The 15,029-nt window shown below is 55.3% G+C and overlaps 3 protein-coding genes across 3 annotated transcripts; all 3 read right to left on the bottom strand.

Moving 5' to 3' along the window:
- Positions 1-783: 783 nt before the first annotated feature.
- LBRM_28_1230 (putative long-chain-fatty-acid-CoA ligase) lies at positions 784-3,012 on the bottom strand (the record flags this gene model as incomplete). Its single annotated transcript, XM_001566104.2, has 1 exon — positions 784-3,012. One exon carries the CDS (start codon positions 3,010-3,012, stop codon positions 784-786), a length of 2,229 nt encoding a protein of 742 aa, XP_001566154.1.
- A 3,228-nt stretch (positions 3,013-6,240) lies between these two features.
- On the bottom strand, positions 6,241-7,218 carry LBRM_28_1220 (putative electron-transfer-flavoprotein, alpha polypeptide; the record flags this gene model as incomplete). Its single annotated transcript, XM_001566103.2, has 1 exon — positions 6,241-7,218. One exon carries the CDS (start codon positions 7,216-7,218, stop codon positions 6,241-6,243), a length of 978 nt encoding a protein of 325 aa, XP_001566153.1.
- Positions 7,219-12,415: 5,197 nt separating this feature from the next.
- Positions 12,416-13,984, bottom strand: LBRM_28_1210 (hypothetical protein, unknown function; the record flags this gene model as incomplete). Its single annotated transcript, XM_001566102.1, has 1 exon — positions 12,416-13,984. The coding sequence occupies one exon, from the start codon at positions 13,982-13,984 to the stop codon at positions 12,416-12,418; it is 1,569 nt and encodes a 522-aa protein (XP_001566152.1).
- Positions 13,985-15,029: the final 1,045 nt, after the last annotated feature.

Here is a 15,029-nt window from a genome sequence, read left to right as displayed (position 1 = left end):
CACCTGGATCTTGAGTGACGTTGACTGTGGTAAGCGGTGATTCCACACGCCACACAATCACGCGATTCAAGCTCGTCATACAAACCAGATCCACGGATGACTTCGCGCTTGTGGAGACACGGCACCGCGGTTGTGGCGCTTAGAGATCGCTCGGTCTTTTCATCTCTACCGTTCGTTTCTGTTCGTTTGTTTTGTCGCTGCTCACTCTGCTCGCTTGCTTTCCGACAACAGTTGAGCGCGCATACGGCAAAGAGCAAACTTCCGCTTGTTGACGACGAGAGTTACGAGAAAAAAAAAGAAAAAGAACAACACAACGTCTTGTGCATGTACAGGAGCGCATGTGTGTGTGTGTGTGTGTGAAGATACTCTCCTAACCTTCGATGCTGACACAGGCACCCGTGTCCTTTCCTGGTTGGGGTCCTTGCATCCTCGCTAGACATCAGTGGTAGCCAAACAGGGTCGCTCAGCACCCCCATGGTCCTCGCACGCACGCAAAAGACGAGCTGGGGGAGGGTAACTGGGAAAAGTGGAATACAGCAGCGAGAACCCGTGAAGGAACGGAGCTGCAGCTGTGAGGAAGGTGTCAGTGTCCAGTTAGCTCCTCCTTTGGGTGAACTCCATGAAAGCGCCACGAGCACGCGCGTACCACAGCAGCGCCGCCAACTTCACAGCAGCACGGACCTTCGCAGAGAGAGAGAAAGACCGAAGGTCTCCCTGTGCCCATAACACGAGCCATCTTGTTCCTCGCAGCTCACGACCTTCACATGCCACAGATAAAGTACCTCAGGGCAGGTTCAGCGCCTTCTTCAGATTCTTCTTGTTCACCTTACCCGTCTGGTTCCGCGGGATCTCTGGCACGATAATGTACCGCGACGGGCACTTGTACGGTGCAAGCAGTTCCAGCGCCGCCTTCTTCAGCTCCTCCGTCACCGCTGTAGACTCGTGCGACGCAACGCCCTCGCCAAACGTGATCCCGCGCGCCCTCGCCGCCTCCGGCTGCATCGCAACAACAGCCACCACGCTTTCCCCCTGCACAGCATCTGCAGTGCCAACAACAGCCATCTCGTAAAACAGGTCCTTGCGCACAAGCAGCGCGGCCTCGATCTCCAGCGCAGAGAGCTTGCACCCGCGCGACTTGATGATGTCCACACTCGAACGTCCAAGGATTGTGTACACGGCCGGCTTTCCCACCTGCAGCCGCATGCCAACGGTGTCACCCGTGTCGAAGAACCGCAGCCCTTCCGCATTCGTGCGCACTTCTTGCTTTGTTGCTGTCGCGTTGTTCCAGTAGCGGTCGAAGAGCGACTCCGACGAGATGCCCAGCCCTCCCACCTCGTCGTGCTCTGCCTTCTTTGCTGACGCCTGCTCCATCGCCTCCGCTGTCTCCGGTTGGTGCAAGTACGTCGTCACTGTCGGCAGTGGCGAGCCTACCGTCCCGGGGTGCCGGTCGGAGATGGGATAGAGCGGCTGACTGAGGGCCATGCCGATCTCCGTCATGCCGTAGCGCTCTAGCAGCGTGTGACCCGAGAGTTCGCAGAACTGGTTGAGCGTTGGCACCGGTAGGGGCGCGCTACCACAGACCATGAGGCGGACAGACCTCATGCAAGCCTTTCGGAAGCCGGTCTTCTCAATGGGACTGAATCTTCGCTGCACGGCGTCAATGAGCTTCGTGTAAACAGTCGGCACCGCCATGAACAGCGTGATGTCACCCTGCTCTAGTCGATGCGCCACCCGCGCAGCGTCGTCAAAGGTGGTAATTACGCAGCGAGCATTCGAGGCAATGGCGCACAGGAGGATGTTAACCAGCCCATGTATGTGGTGCCACGGCAATATGTGAAGAATGGAGTCTGTCTCCCTCCATTCCCATGCATCCTGCAACACCTTCACCATGTTGGCCACGCTGGCATGGGTGTGCACCACACCCTTCGGTTTCGCCGTTGTGCCGGAGGTGTAGATCATGAGACAATCGTCGTACTTCGTAGGGCGCGTTGCCGGCTTGCCGTACCAGCGCTGATAAACGTGGTTTAGTTTATCAAGGTGCACCGAGTCGAAGCAGAAGAGGCCATCGCCATCCACATCGTCGTCCTCCAGATCAGCAGCTCCCCAGGCTTCAGCTGGCGCTCGGTTCCGATGGAAATGTTCCTCCTGCACAATTTCTGCTTGGCGATCCAATTCACGCGCCTTGGCGGCAGCCCGCTCGTCGTCGAGACGCCTCACCAGATCCTCAGCGCTGCGCATCGGTGCACAGGCGCTCTCCGCCGGCGGTAGCCACCTTGCCTTTAACGTGGCGGTCCCCTTCATATCGCGCTTTGCAGCGATTTCGCGAAGAAGGAGAGTGGCGTCGTAGACGGTGTCAACGAGGAACGTGTTCGAGGCCATTGTCGCGGCGCTATGCGTCGCTGCCTCCTTTTTGGACACACTCCACGGGACCTTGCCGATGTCTTCCTCAGCACAAACGTACAAGTCCTTGTACTCCGCAGGGAACTTCTCCTTCAGCAGCTGGGTCTCGCCAACAACGCTGCGGCAGCCGCTGTGCTCCTGCACGTACATCAGTTCGTTGTTGCACTGCTGAGACACAGACATCGGTGTCATGAGTTGGTTCAACGACCAGCCCGCCAGTAGTGATACAACGTACGTGTACCCCGGGCCGCACAACATGGACATTGTGTAGAAGCCTGTGTCCTTCATATAGTCGCAGCTCGGCGTCCACTCACCCTGCGCAAACACACTGCGCACATGCCCCGGCCTGCATGGCTGCAGCCAGCTCAGCGGGGTCTCGCCCCGCGCCTGAGCCACCGCCTCCTTCCGTCGCACCATCACGTCCGCCATCGCCACTACATCGCGTTGCAGCTGCCCGTACGTAAATTGCGCATTGGGCATCCTTGGCAGCTCAAGCGTCAGCGCCACCTTCGACGACGGCGCCTTGAACACACTATGAAGGACATGGTTGTATTTAAACAAGGTGGCGTAGGGCACCTTGTTTAAGAGTGGAAGGGAGAAGGCGCGCAGCATTGCGTGGGTCGTGGTTTTGAGCGGGAGAGGGAGAATAGACGTGGTTGCTAAGAGAGTACGGGGGGGGGGGGGGAGGAGGCGAGGGAAGCGGAAGGAGCTGCAAGGTAGCAGGGGATAGGCGTGCTCGTGCTTATATCAAACGCTCTGTCTGTACTGGTGAAACATGTTGCTGGCGTGGGTGGAGGTGGGTGTATCTTGGAAAAGACAGCCAGCCGAGAGAGTGGACGAAGATGGCGGTGCGGAAGGGAGATAGAAGTGTGAAAATACTGGAGGAGAGGAAGTCGTCAGTCCGTGCGGGACAGCGTATGTGGGGATCGGTGAGAACGTCTGCACTATTGGTGTGCTCCCCTCGCCCTCCCCCAGGGGGGCAGATACGAGGGGCTTATCCCGCGACACCTCTTACACGCCTCTCTGCATGTACACCCATTTATATATTTCTATAGGTACACCTATATGCATATCTGTCGTTCGTTTAATTGCTGTCTTGTTGTAATGACCGAAGCAAGCACAGAGGGGCGGAGGTGCGAGGGGAGAGAGAGAGGGCAGACAAGGACAGGAGAAACAGGTCAGCGGGACGAGGGGAAGCGGAAAGAAAAAAAGAAATGCTGGCCAATGCCTGCTGAGGGGGAGATGAAGAGCTGATCGTCTGTGGATCTTTCTGCAAGCTTTAGTCCTATATGCTTTCCAAATTTGCAGGCATCAGCCACGTAGCGCAGCTCTCATGCGCCCTTGAGTGCATCTCGGTAAAGGGAGTCGCGTAGAGCCAGAAACGCGCACCGGCCTCTTGGCGCGCGTAGTATACGTCGAGAGTCATCGTATTCCTCTTGAAAAGAAAAGGCGTGATAGGTGGGAAGAAAAGATCGAGGCAGCGGCAAGGGCTGTATGCGCGGTGCTGATGGGCTGGGGAGCCTAGCGAATACTCGCAGTTATGGTAGAGGAAAGCCTGAAAGAAAAGCAGAGAGAGAGAGAGCAATGTGGTGGGGGTCAGTGTCAAGTGCGGGTGTCCCTCGTGTCGCGAACGAGGAGGAGAGATGGTGGGGATCACAGGTAAGTGAGGGAGTCAGAGACAGAGAGGCAAAGAAAGCGACATGATGGCACACGATCCGTAGACACACTGACTTTGAAAGCCCACCCTTGACCACGCTAAGCCATCAACAACCCCAGCGCGTGCTTGGCCCCCCCTCCCCCTCAAAGGACCGAGAGAGAAAAGGGGAGAGGTGTGAATGCGTGGCGTAAGCAGCGACACACAACAGAGGTGTCGTTCATTCCTCTCTCACCCCCTAAGGATCGGTGTGTATTGCTCCCAAGTTCACCACGTATCTTCCCACGTCTATGTTTCGTGGAGGATCGGATGTCTGACCAAACTGTAGGATCATGCGGTCGGTGTTATTTGCATTGCATATGTGTGTGCGCAGGTGCGGGTGCGGGTGTGGGGGCTGCAGTCAACAAGAGCAAAACGAGAGAGAGAGAGAGGGCGCACACAGCCGAGAAGAAAAAGACAGATTGAGAGAGAAACTCACGAAGACGCTCAAGATGGAAGCGAAGAAAAGGAGAGAGGGGGGGGGGAAATTCTCACAAACAGACCGACAAAGAAGGAGCAGCATGGATGCGCTGAAAAAGCCCCAAAGTGAACACAACAGGCGACGACACAGGAGAACAACAGAAAATGAAGTACATGAAAGGAAATAAGCATCGACAAGCACACACACACCCACACACACATATGTGTATAGTGCTATGCATGCAGAGATGCCCTGTACGCAAAGGGGAGGGAGGACCGAAAGGAAAGAGAACCACAACGTTAACAAAGGAAACAGCTGCGGCGAGGAGCCTCGCAGACTCGTCTTGCCTCTCGCCTCTCTACTCAGCGTCAACACCCGGTAGTAGTGGGCTCACCGCTTTTTCTTTTTGCGTTTCTCTTTCGATTTCTTCCGACCCTTCTCTGGCCTTCTATTCACTGCTCGCCTGCTTGCAATGAGTGTGCATGTGTGTGGGTGTGTCTCTCTACCACACACCGCCCCGATGTGTGGAGGATGCAGCGCCCCAAACATAATGAGGGAAAAGGGCACAGCGGCATCCACCATGATAGGCACGAAGAAGCCGCAAAACAAAGGGAGGTACCAGTGGAACAGAAAAGAACCGGAGTAAAAAAGGTAACGCAGAAGCGACCGCTAGTAATGCGAATACCGTCTGCATCAAGTCTGCGCGCGCTGCGAAGAAGAGCGAGCGACCGACCGAGAGAGAGAGAGTGGTGCAGAGCAGAGGGCGCCGCGCACACCGCTGAGGGGTGCATTTGCATTGTTGCTCAGTGGCAGTAAGCATGTCGCCTCGCCCCCTTCTTTGTTAACCTCCAACAAGGCAACCCTCACCACACCAAATTCCTTTCGGTCTTGTCACTCTCTTCCGCGAACGAGTCCTCGCGTGAACGCATACAACCGCAGCCCACCGGCACACCATGCTGTCACTGCCAGTCACCCGCTGCTGCAGGAATCCAAAGCACGGATGGGTGCCCGTGCGGCGCTGGACGAGGATGGACTCCGGTCGTCTCGCAAGCTCGACATTCGTGCTCTTCTGGTGTGGGGCGTCCGGGCTGGCATCGGAGGCCCGTACGGAAGCCTGCAGCTCATGCGGTTGGCGCCGGCGCCCCTGACGGTGCCACTTTTGCAAGCATGTGAGCGTCGTCGTCGTCGTCGTTATGCCAGCCCACGGTTGCCAAAGACAGGCAGAAGCGAGAGGCGCACGCGACCGACTAGGGAGGGTCAGGAGCAAGGAGCTACAGGGCAGAGGGAAAAAAAGAGAGAGGCGAAGAGGATTTGGGGAGGCCGGCGTGTCATGAGTGGACACAGGTGTCCCACCAGCACCTCACACAGAGAGAGAGAGAGACACATACGTACAAGCCTGCAAACGGGTGCACACAACCCTTTTGACGATTTCCATGCTCTGCCAAATCACAGTAGTCCAGCGCTGGCGCTCCTGTTTCTTCGCACAGGTCCGCCCGTTCTGCCCAAGAAGCACAAGAAAAAGAGAAACAAATCAAACGAAGTGGAAATGCGTGGCGGGGAGTGGGCGCCCCCTTCGACGTTGGAGTTGCAGGCAGTCGTGGTCACGATACGTTGACTAATGAACTCCCCATCTCGAGCTTGCCTCCCTTGTCACTCGTACCTCCGTTCAGAGGTGCGCGCCTTGTCGTGTTAGATCGTGCGCTTTCATCCCTTTTCCCCAGTGGACTCACTTGCCAGCAGCTTCCTTGACCCTCTTCGTCAACTCTGGCACCACTTTGAAGAGATCTTCTACAATACCGTAGTCGGCGATTTGGAAGAAGGGCGCCTCCGGGTCAGTGTTCACAACAGCGATCACCTTCGAGTCTTTCATGCCTGCCACATGCTGGATAGCGCCGGAGATGCCGCACGCAAGGTAGAAGTTTGGCGCGACCGTCTTGCCTGTCTGACCGACCTGCATCTCGTTCGGCACATAGCCAGCATCCACAACAGCGCGAGTAGCGCCGACAGCAGCGCGCAGCGGGGTGGCGAGTTCCTCGAGCAGCTTGAAGTTGTCGCCGTTTTTCATGCCACGACCCCCGGAGATGACGGTCGCTGCTGTCGCCAGGTCGGGCTTGTCGCTGGTGGAAATTTGGTCCGCTACGAACTTCGCCTTACCCACTGCCGGGGTCGCGGCGAAATCCACCACTTCGGCACTACCGCCCTCCACCTCGGCGCGGGGAAAGGCTGTACCGCGCAAGGTGCAGTACATGATCTTGTCGGACGACTTGACCGTGGTGATGGCATTGCCGGCGTACGTCTGCCGCACAAACGTCCTCTCGTCTTTGATCTCCGTGACTTCTGGAATCGGCATGCAGCACTGCTTCGCCGCAGCCCTGGGAATAACGTTCTTGCCAAACGCCGAAGTCCCGGCTAACACATGCGTGTAGCTGTTCGCCCTCACCACCGCGTCGATGAGCGGAGCGTATTCCTCGGGGAGGCCGTGGCTGTATTGCGCCGCTTCGACCGCCAGCACATTCTGGACAGATTTTACCTTGGCAAGGACCTGCGCCTCACTCTTGGCGGACGCGCCGGCCACTAGGACCGTCACAGGGCCCACCTTCGAGGCCGCCGTAATGGCGGCCAGCGTCGCTGGTGAGACTTTCCCACCCACCATCTCAGCGACAACAAGGGCTTTGCCCAGTGAGAGTGCCGTCGCGCGGAGCATACTTCCCCGACGAAGTCGCTGATCTCGGATTCGAGATGTGGAGGTGTCGACAATGGAATGATAGAGAGGGAGAGGGGGCTCACAGGCGCCGGTGCGTGCGTGTAGGTGACTTCGTCGAGAGAGAGAGAGAGAGAGCCGGGAAGAGGCGTTGCTCGGCTCAACTGTGCGTGTAAGCGTGGCAGACGAGGAGAAGAGGGGCAGAGGTGCGTATCTATGGTGAAGCGTACGTCAATGTCGATGCGAGAGGTGGAGGTCATAGAGTGAACACGCTTGGCAAACAACTCTAAAGCTAGTCTGACGACGCTCACGACGCGGATGGCGCGACACGTGGGGGAGGAGGCGGAATGGGATTGGAGTGGGGGGGGGGGCACTGTATTCACCACCACCACCACCACCACCACCACCATTGATGCGTCCGACTGTGCACGACGCATATTGCTGCTGTCACCCAGTCCTTTAGACATCGCCTGATCAGCCTCTGTCGCTGGAGTTTAGTGCCTCTTGCATCAAGCCCCAGAGCAAAGGCAGCAAGCATATGACTTTCAGTATCAGGACAGGAAAAGATACAGAACGTGCAGGACTGCGAGTCGGGAGGGGGGATTGGACATCCCACCTTAAAGATGGTCGTGGTCCCATATCACTCTTTCCCAGCTCCCTCTCCTCCCCCACAGAGAACCAAGCAGCATTGGTGTGCGCTGAGCAGCATTATCGTCTGCACAGCACGCTTTCCTGCTGCCATCGCGTGTCTCTTTGGTTTCTTTTTCGGCTGCGTTTGCTCAACACGGAAAGAAAAATGTCCAAAGGCGAATCACAGCGGCAAGGGTGTTCACACGCACAGTAGAGTAGGTAGAACACCAGAAACGAGGACTAGAGAACGATCAGAAGCAACGCAGCGACATCCGACGTTTAAGGAAAATGATCAACAAAGGGGCCTTTTTGGTGCGGATGATCACCTCGACCCCATTTGTTTACTCCTCTCTACCCTCTCTTTCTCTTTACTCTGCCCTTGTCAGCAAGAGGCTTCCCTTCTTCGGAGCAGATTTCCTTGACTCCTCCAAACTCTTGTCCGCGGAGGGGTAACGAGGTGCTGATAGAGACGGGCGGTACGCGTGCAGAGAGACATCGACAAACTAACCAACCACCGCAACAACGGAAACAAGGCAAACAAACGACGAAGCACCAACACACAAAGAAAAGGGAGCACCATGACGGTAGCTCAAAAGGGAGGCAGGAGAGCCTGCAAACGGGGAGATCATGACTGCACCAAACAAAAAACAACGGACCACCATGACGAAGTCAAAGCAAGCGAGAGGAACGTACACATCTAAATACACGCGGCGCCGTCGGCAATGAGAGTAAAAGTAGCGGAAATGAAGCTACAAAGAGTCTGTCCTCACACCCACCAGTCAGAGGCTAGCTGCTTGTGGAGTGTGTGCGTCTGTGTCAGAGAAGGACAGAACTAGGTAGGCAACACAGATATGCGGGCACAAATACACGCCAACGCAGAGAAAGAGAGAGGGTAGTGGTGGTGGTGGTGGGGGGGGGGGTAAACTTCCAGTCATCAGGGTGGCCAGAGCAACTAAAGTAACGAAAAAAAAGGTAAAAGCAGTGGCCAGCTGAATGAATCGCAGTGCATTGCCGGAAGGAAAGGAGACGCACCTAGGTAGCTGCACCCCTAGCCCATTTCCTCTGTACAGTGGTCAACCCTTTCCGTACGCATGCGCGCAGCTTTATCCTTCACGTGGGGTGCCCGCTCCGCCTTCTTGATCAGTCGCTTAGGGGTCCACTGTACACGTCCCGTCCGCCACACACACACAAAAATGCACAGCCACAGGCATTCCTATACGCAGTAACGAGCCACCAAACCGAAAGGCGACAGTGAAACAAAGACTGAATAATGAGCTAATGGGGGAACGCCGTGGCAGAAGGGGCGAACAGAAAAGAAAGAAGACACGGAGAAACGAACAACCACAATCCAACTAACGCCGAGTGTGGTGCGGAAGATGTTCCTATTCCACAGAAAGAAGAATTATGTGAAGTACGGAAGTTAACGCAGCGGAGAGACGCAAAGGCGACAGCGCCTACTTACACGTGCGAGAGGGATTAAGTGGTGGACCTGAAAGCTCCAGTAATGCCTGCAGACACAAACACACGTGTTGTGAGATAGAAAATGTGCTGGATGAAGAAGATCCTGCTTTCTCTTTCTTTTCTGAGGAATGGATGCGTGCGAAGACGAAAATCTGAACGCATCACTCTTCTTGTGCTCTCTGTACTGCTCCCCTTTGCTGATCTTTCTTGCGCACTGTCAGGCCCTTCTCCAGTTTGCAGAAGGGTGACTCATCACCCTGGCGCGTGCGCCTGGAGGTTTGAGTTGGGTCGAGAAAGAGATAAGCTATGCCTACGGCATCTATATCCTGTCGTACTTCTTACTCGCCTTGTGTGACTGTATGCACTCGCGCTGACATCAGCAAGCAGCACGCACACTCGAAAGCGCTTAGCGGAGGGGGGGGGGGGAAGTGATCAAGATCCCACGTATACCCGAGGGCGAGAGAGAGAGAGAGACGCAGAACTCAATGATAAAAGAAGTGAGAGTCCCTGCTGCCCTGCAGAGGTTGGGGCAATGGTGCTGCGCAGCCATCCTCACAAACTCCAGATTGACAATGTGAAAAAAACACACACACACAAAAACAACAGCAAATAAAAGACGAGAGCAGCGATGGAGAAGACTGCGCTCTGGTACACAGGGCGCACAGACAGATGAAGCTGGCAACAACAACAATAACAAGAAGCCTGTGCGCTACATTCAAGTCACGCCGCCGTCATGGTTGTCATTCTTTGTGGTCTGCAGTGCTGTTCTCCTCCTCATTCTTGTTGTTGTTGTTCGTCCACTTGTATCACAGGCACTCAGTTAGGGTAGAGACGTGTCCAAAACAGCTGACAACGGTGCTCAAAGTGCAAACAACAACAAAAAGAAATCAACCAAATAAACAGGTGTGGCAGCCCGTCTGTGCGTCTCTACACGTGTGTGTGTGTGTGTGGCGATGGGGGGAGAGAGGGAGGGAGAGGAGGAGGAAGGGGGGGGGGGCGGAAACGTGGCAGAACAAACAAAGAAAGAGCAACGGCTACTCTACATGGCCTTACTTTGGCTTTACTCGCCAGTGTGTTTTTCCCGTTCTTTAAAGTGCCCATATGGGTGTGCGTGGGCGTATGGTTAAGCGCGCAACAGAGTCACCCACTCCCCACATACATACACGCCAATGAACTCGCACACGCACTGATAGAGAGAAAACACGCGTTGAGTGGGTGACGGCGAGCGTCGATCTGAGTGGAGCATTTCCTATGTGCACGGAAGCCCAATGGCGGTATACGGCGGCGACTTCTACAGAGCGAGTGAGAGCAAGAGAGATGAAGCGCGGGGTTCAATGGCAATGTGAAGAAAAAAAAAGAATTGATGAGGAAAATGGCGGTGGTCGGGTGGGTGGAGAAGAGAAAAGAGAGAAGTCAGTATAATGTTCATCAGCACCGCACGGGCAGAGAGAGAATAGAGGTTTCAGAGAGCTGCCAGGCATCAGCCCTGATGGCACGAAAGAAACACACTTAGGTTGCCAAGCTACGCGTACGGGCAGAACAACAAAAACACCGCAGCGAGGACACACTCAAACGAGAACGACGAGGATAGCAAACGTGAGACCCAACTAAGCAAATATAGGAAAAAAGTGAAAGGCCTTCTTTCTATACGAGAAGGTGTCAATGAGAGGATAAGCCACAGCCACAGCCACAGCCACATCCACAGCCACACACTCCCTCACTCATCATCACACAAAGAGCCATGATGTGAAGGAGCCAAGAGCAAACAATTCATGAGGAGGAGGAGGAGGGGCAACACTCACGCGCATGAGCACGATGTGAAAGAAGAAAACAAGAGCGTGGGGAATATCAGTGAAAAGAAAGGAGAGGAGGCAAAAACAAAGAACACACGCGTGCATACACACACACACACACGAGGCTCAGCACAGCAGCCACAACGGCGCAAGAAAAAAAGGGGAGATGAGCTCGTCAGGGTCGAATGGGAAGGAGTAGCCGACGGGGAATGGAAGTTTGAGACGGGGTGGGGCGGGAACAGATGTTGGGAGTCGCCGACTGAGGATGAAGAGGAAGACAGACACTTGAGGGTTGAAGGGCTCTGCGCGGAAATGGGGTAGAGAAAGAAGGAAAGAAAGAAAGAGGACAAGAGGGATCATGACGTGGTGAGGACGGGGCCGGATGGGGACAGTGATGGAGGCAAAGCGATGCAGGAGTGGAAAGGCAAAAAAAGGAAAAACAAAAGCGCACTTCTACCGCGACAGAAAATGTAAGGTGGGGAGGAGACGGCGGGGGGAGGGGGAGGGGGAGGGAAGTCGTGAGAGACACAAATAAACCACCCACCGCGAAGTGCTATCAGCAGCACGAGTCAAGGAGAAGGCTGATCTCGGTCCACACACACACGCACACCACATGCGGAGGAAGAAGCACAACAAAGGTGCAGAACAGCGCAAAGGGAAAAAAAACATCCTATACCTGCTGCAAGCACATATCAGAATAATGCGAGAGGCACTCCGCTACCCCCGTCCACCCCACCCCCCAAAGACTTGGGGTGCCAGGAGTGGGGGGATGTGGATTCACTAAGAGGAAGCAGTGACCGACGCACAGTTGGCATGAGGGCGAATGCCCAGGGAATTGCCAAGTAGCCTTTGTGCCTTTTTCTTATTATTTTTTCGCGACAATGTCGATAGGCGTGCTTGTTGGCTCCATATGCTACGCTACGGGCTCGGAGTAGAAAGACCTGCGAGCAGGCACCACCTTCCCGACCCTTCCCACAAGCACAAGTGGCGAAGGTGAGAGACGGTAATGCAGTAAACGGTGAGGTCATCCTAAGTACACCGCAGACGCATACAATACCATTGATGAGACCGAGTCAATATTCGATTCACCGGCTCCGTCTTTCCCCTACCCACATCCGCGCGTCTTTGCTCCGTCATGATTACCTCGACCGTCTCTCTCCACAGCCATGGCTTCCTTGCTTTCTCCCTTCACCTTTCCATACCTCTGGTTGCCCTAGACCGCGACTCGTCTCCTGTTTCACCTACATGCGGGACCTTCATCCTGTGGCCTACCCCTTCTCTTTGTTCTTCCCTCTTCACGTAGTTCGCCTGTTGCGCTAAACCTTTTCCTCTGGCCAGGGGATTCTCATGTTGAGGACGGTGGCACCAAGCACGATGACCCACGCGACAATAGGCAAGATGAGCCCCTCCTGCACACCGTAGCCCGGAAAGCTTGTCAGGCCATTGTAGATACCGGAGGGCACACCTGTGTACTGCTGGTACCAGGTGCCATCGATGGCACCACCGCAAGAGCTACGGTACCGCACGACGACAGCAGTCACCCAGGAAACCATTAAGAATACAAGTGTAATGACGGAGAAAACAACCGAGACGGTGCGGCAGCCTCGCGAAACGAATGCCGGGATCGCCAGCATAATGGCAAAAAACAATGCGACGCTGGAGAGGATGAGAAACGAGACGCTCGCCTTCATGCACTGACTAAAGGCATCGCAGCCGTAGTGGTGGTGGGCATAGTAGAGACTGGTGCCATTAGGCATAATTAGCTCCGTGTGCCAGTACGCCACACGTACCACCTTCACGTCAAGAGTGTTGAACCTGCGCTTCCACACAGTGCTCGCGTTCGCTGTGCACAGGAACAGGAGCGACACACAGAGCAGTGCCATGTAGAACGTGTCCATCACACGCAGGTGATTTAGGACTGGGCCAACATTCATCTTCGTCACCAGAAAAAGGGCCAGAAAGCCGCACAACTGGAAAATCCACGCCAGCAGCGACAGCGCGAAACCGACGTCGAGGCGCGCTGTGTGGGAAAACTGCGGCGCATCGCAGCGGGGTGCATAATAGAGCCTGATCGACATCGCGTTGCCGCAGAGCGTCCATAAAAACGCGAGGAAACTGAAGAGTAAGATCCAGCCATAGGAGCTGCGACCAACAAGGCGCGCGCCTGTGATAAGGAGTGAGACTAGCGACAGCGCGCAGCCCACAATGGTGCAAACGGCGATGGTTTGGTAGAACTGCTTCTCTACGGGACAGTCCTTCATAGTGCGCACCGACACAGCGGAGTAGTTGCCACCCTCAGCCTTCCACAGATTAAACGTGCGCTCGTTGTAGTTTACCCCGCTCTCCTCGACGTTCTTGCCACGGTACCATGGAATGGGGCAGGCGGCTGCCAGTGTGAACACAAACGCGATACTGAAGAAGATGATGTGGCTGAAGAGGGCGGCGCGGTAGCCGTTTTTTGGCACTGGGCTCAGCACGGGGGGAAGGTTCTCCTGGAAGTACTTGTACCCACGTGGAATCGTGTACGTCCGTTCCTTCAGCAATTTCATATTGGTGCTGTCACTTAGTTCTGTCTCATACACCTTCTTGGGACGCGGTGCGTAGCTCCGGCCGCTCAGAATGCCACTCAGCCACACCGACGAGGCCTGCTCCACTCGCTGCTGGTACCTCTCTGTCAGCGAGTCGGAGTGCGCTTTGCTGTAAAAGCTAGGCGTGCCGCCAGTCTTGAGGTGCTGATGTGCCGCCTCTTCTCCCTCATGGTCAGGCGGCACCTCGTCTCGCTGGTGTTCAGCTCTGTGGTCCTTCTGCTGGTACTGGTCCGATTGGTGGTTGCAGGCTTGATCCTGATCGCCCGGAAGCGGTGATTGTTTCGCACCGGATACCATTGCGTGAAAGGGACAGAAGAGATCTACAGAAGCTATTATAGAAAGGGAAGGCAAACATACACTGTGCACGAAGGCGAGGAAAGAAGAAGAGAGGGCTGGCGAGGGTCCGAGAGAGGTGCAGAGGGGAATCGGACAGGCTAGGAAAGGCAACTGGCGAAAGATACAGGGAGAGGCACGGATGAAAGTGCTGATAGCGCTGATCAATGAGACACGGAAAGGCCACGCGGAGAAAGAAGAAGCAGACGCTTCAATGGAGCAAAAAAGGTGTCACGTCAGTTTTCTGAGCCGCTTGATGGTGACAATCGTCTGTGTGTGTGTGGGGGGGGGGGGAGAGAGAGAGAGAGACTTCCACACGTCTTGTATGGGGAACGTAGAGAGCGATACCGAGAGAGCACGAGAGAGAGGGCAACTCGGGATGGTAGCCAACGCCCGAAGAATCTCAGACGCAGAGGAAACAAACGAAAAAGTGTAGAAGGAAGGACGACACACCTACCAACAGAGACCGACTCCGGCAACTATGCCCTCAGTCGTTACTTCTTGTCGTTTCTTCGCCCGGCTGCTACGCTCGTTTCGCTCAGGAAAGGGAAAGTCGCGGCGCTGCTTTCTCCCGGTGGCTGACAAGAACGAGAACAAGAGAAAACGAAGGAGAGTGAGAACAAACAGAAGGCGTGTACGCCAATGGGAGACTTTGAGAGGGGAGAGAGAAAGTTCTGGAAGGAGTGTCTCAGGGAGAGGGAAGAAATGAAGCTTTATAGAGCGTGCCACACACCGGCAGAGTAGAGAGTCATTACAGTTTGTGGCTGTGTTGTTGTTCAACACCAGGAGGGACAACAGATGAGGGAGCAGGAAGCGCACGCACAGCAAGGGAAGGAGAGAAGGTGAGAGATGAAGACATGATGACATTGGTCCAGTAGTAGAATGGGGGGGGGACAGAGGAGCGCAGTTGGAGGGAGCAGGGCGAGAACTAAGACCGCATACCGGTCTTGTAGAGGTAGCAGTTAACGCCATAGTCGTTCCACTTTGCACTGCCCTATCCCGAAGTTGT

Source organism: Leishmania braziliensis, chromosome 28, assembly GCF_000002845.2.
Source record: "Leishmania braziliensis MHOM/BR/75/M2904 complete genome, chromosome 28".
NCBI lineage: Eukaryota > Euglenozoa > Kinetoplastea > Trypanosomatida > Trypanosomatidae > Leishmania > Leishmania braziliensis.
Note: the sequence above shows the minus strand (reverse complement) of the source record. Positions and strands in the feature narration are given on the sequence as shown.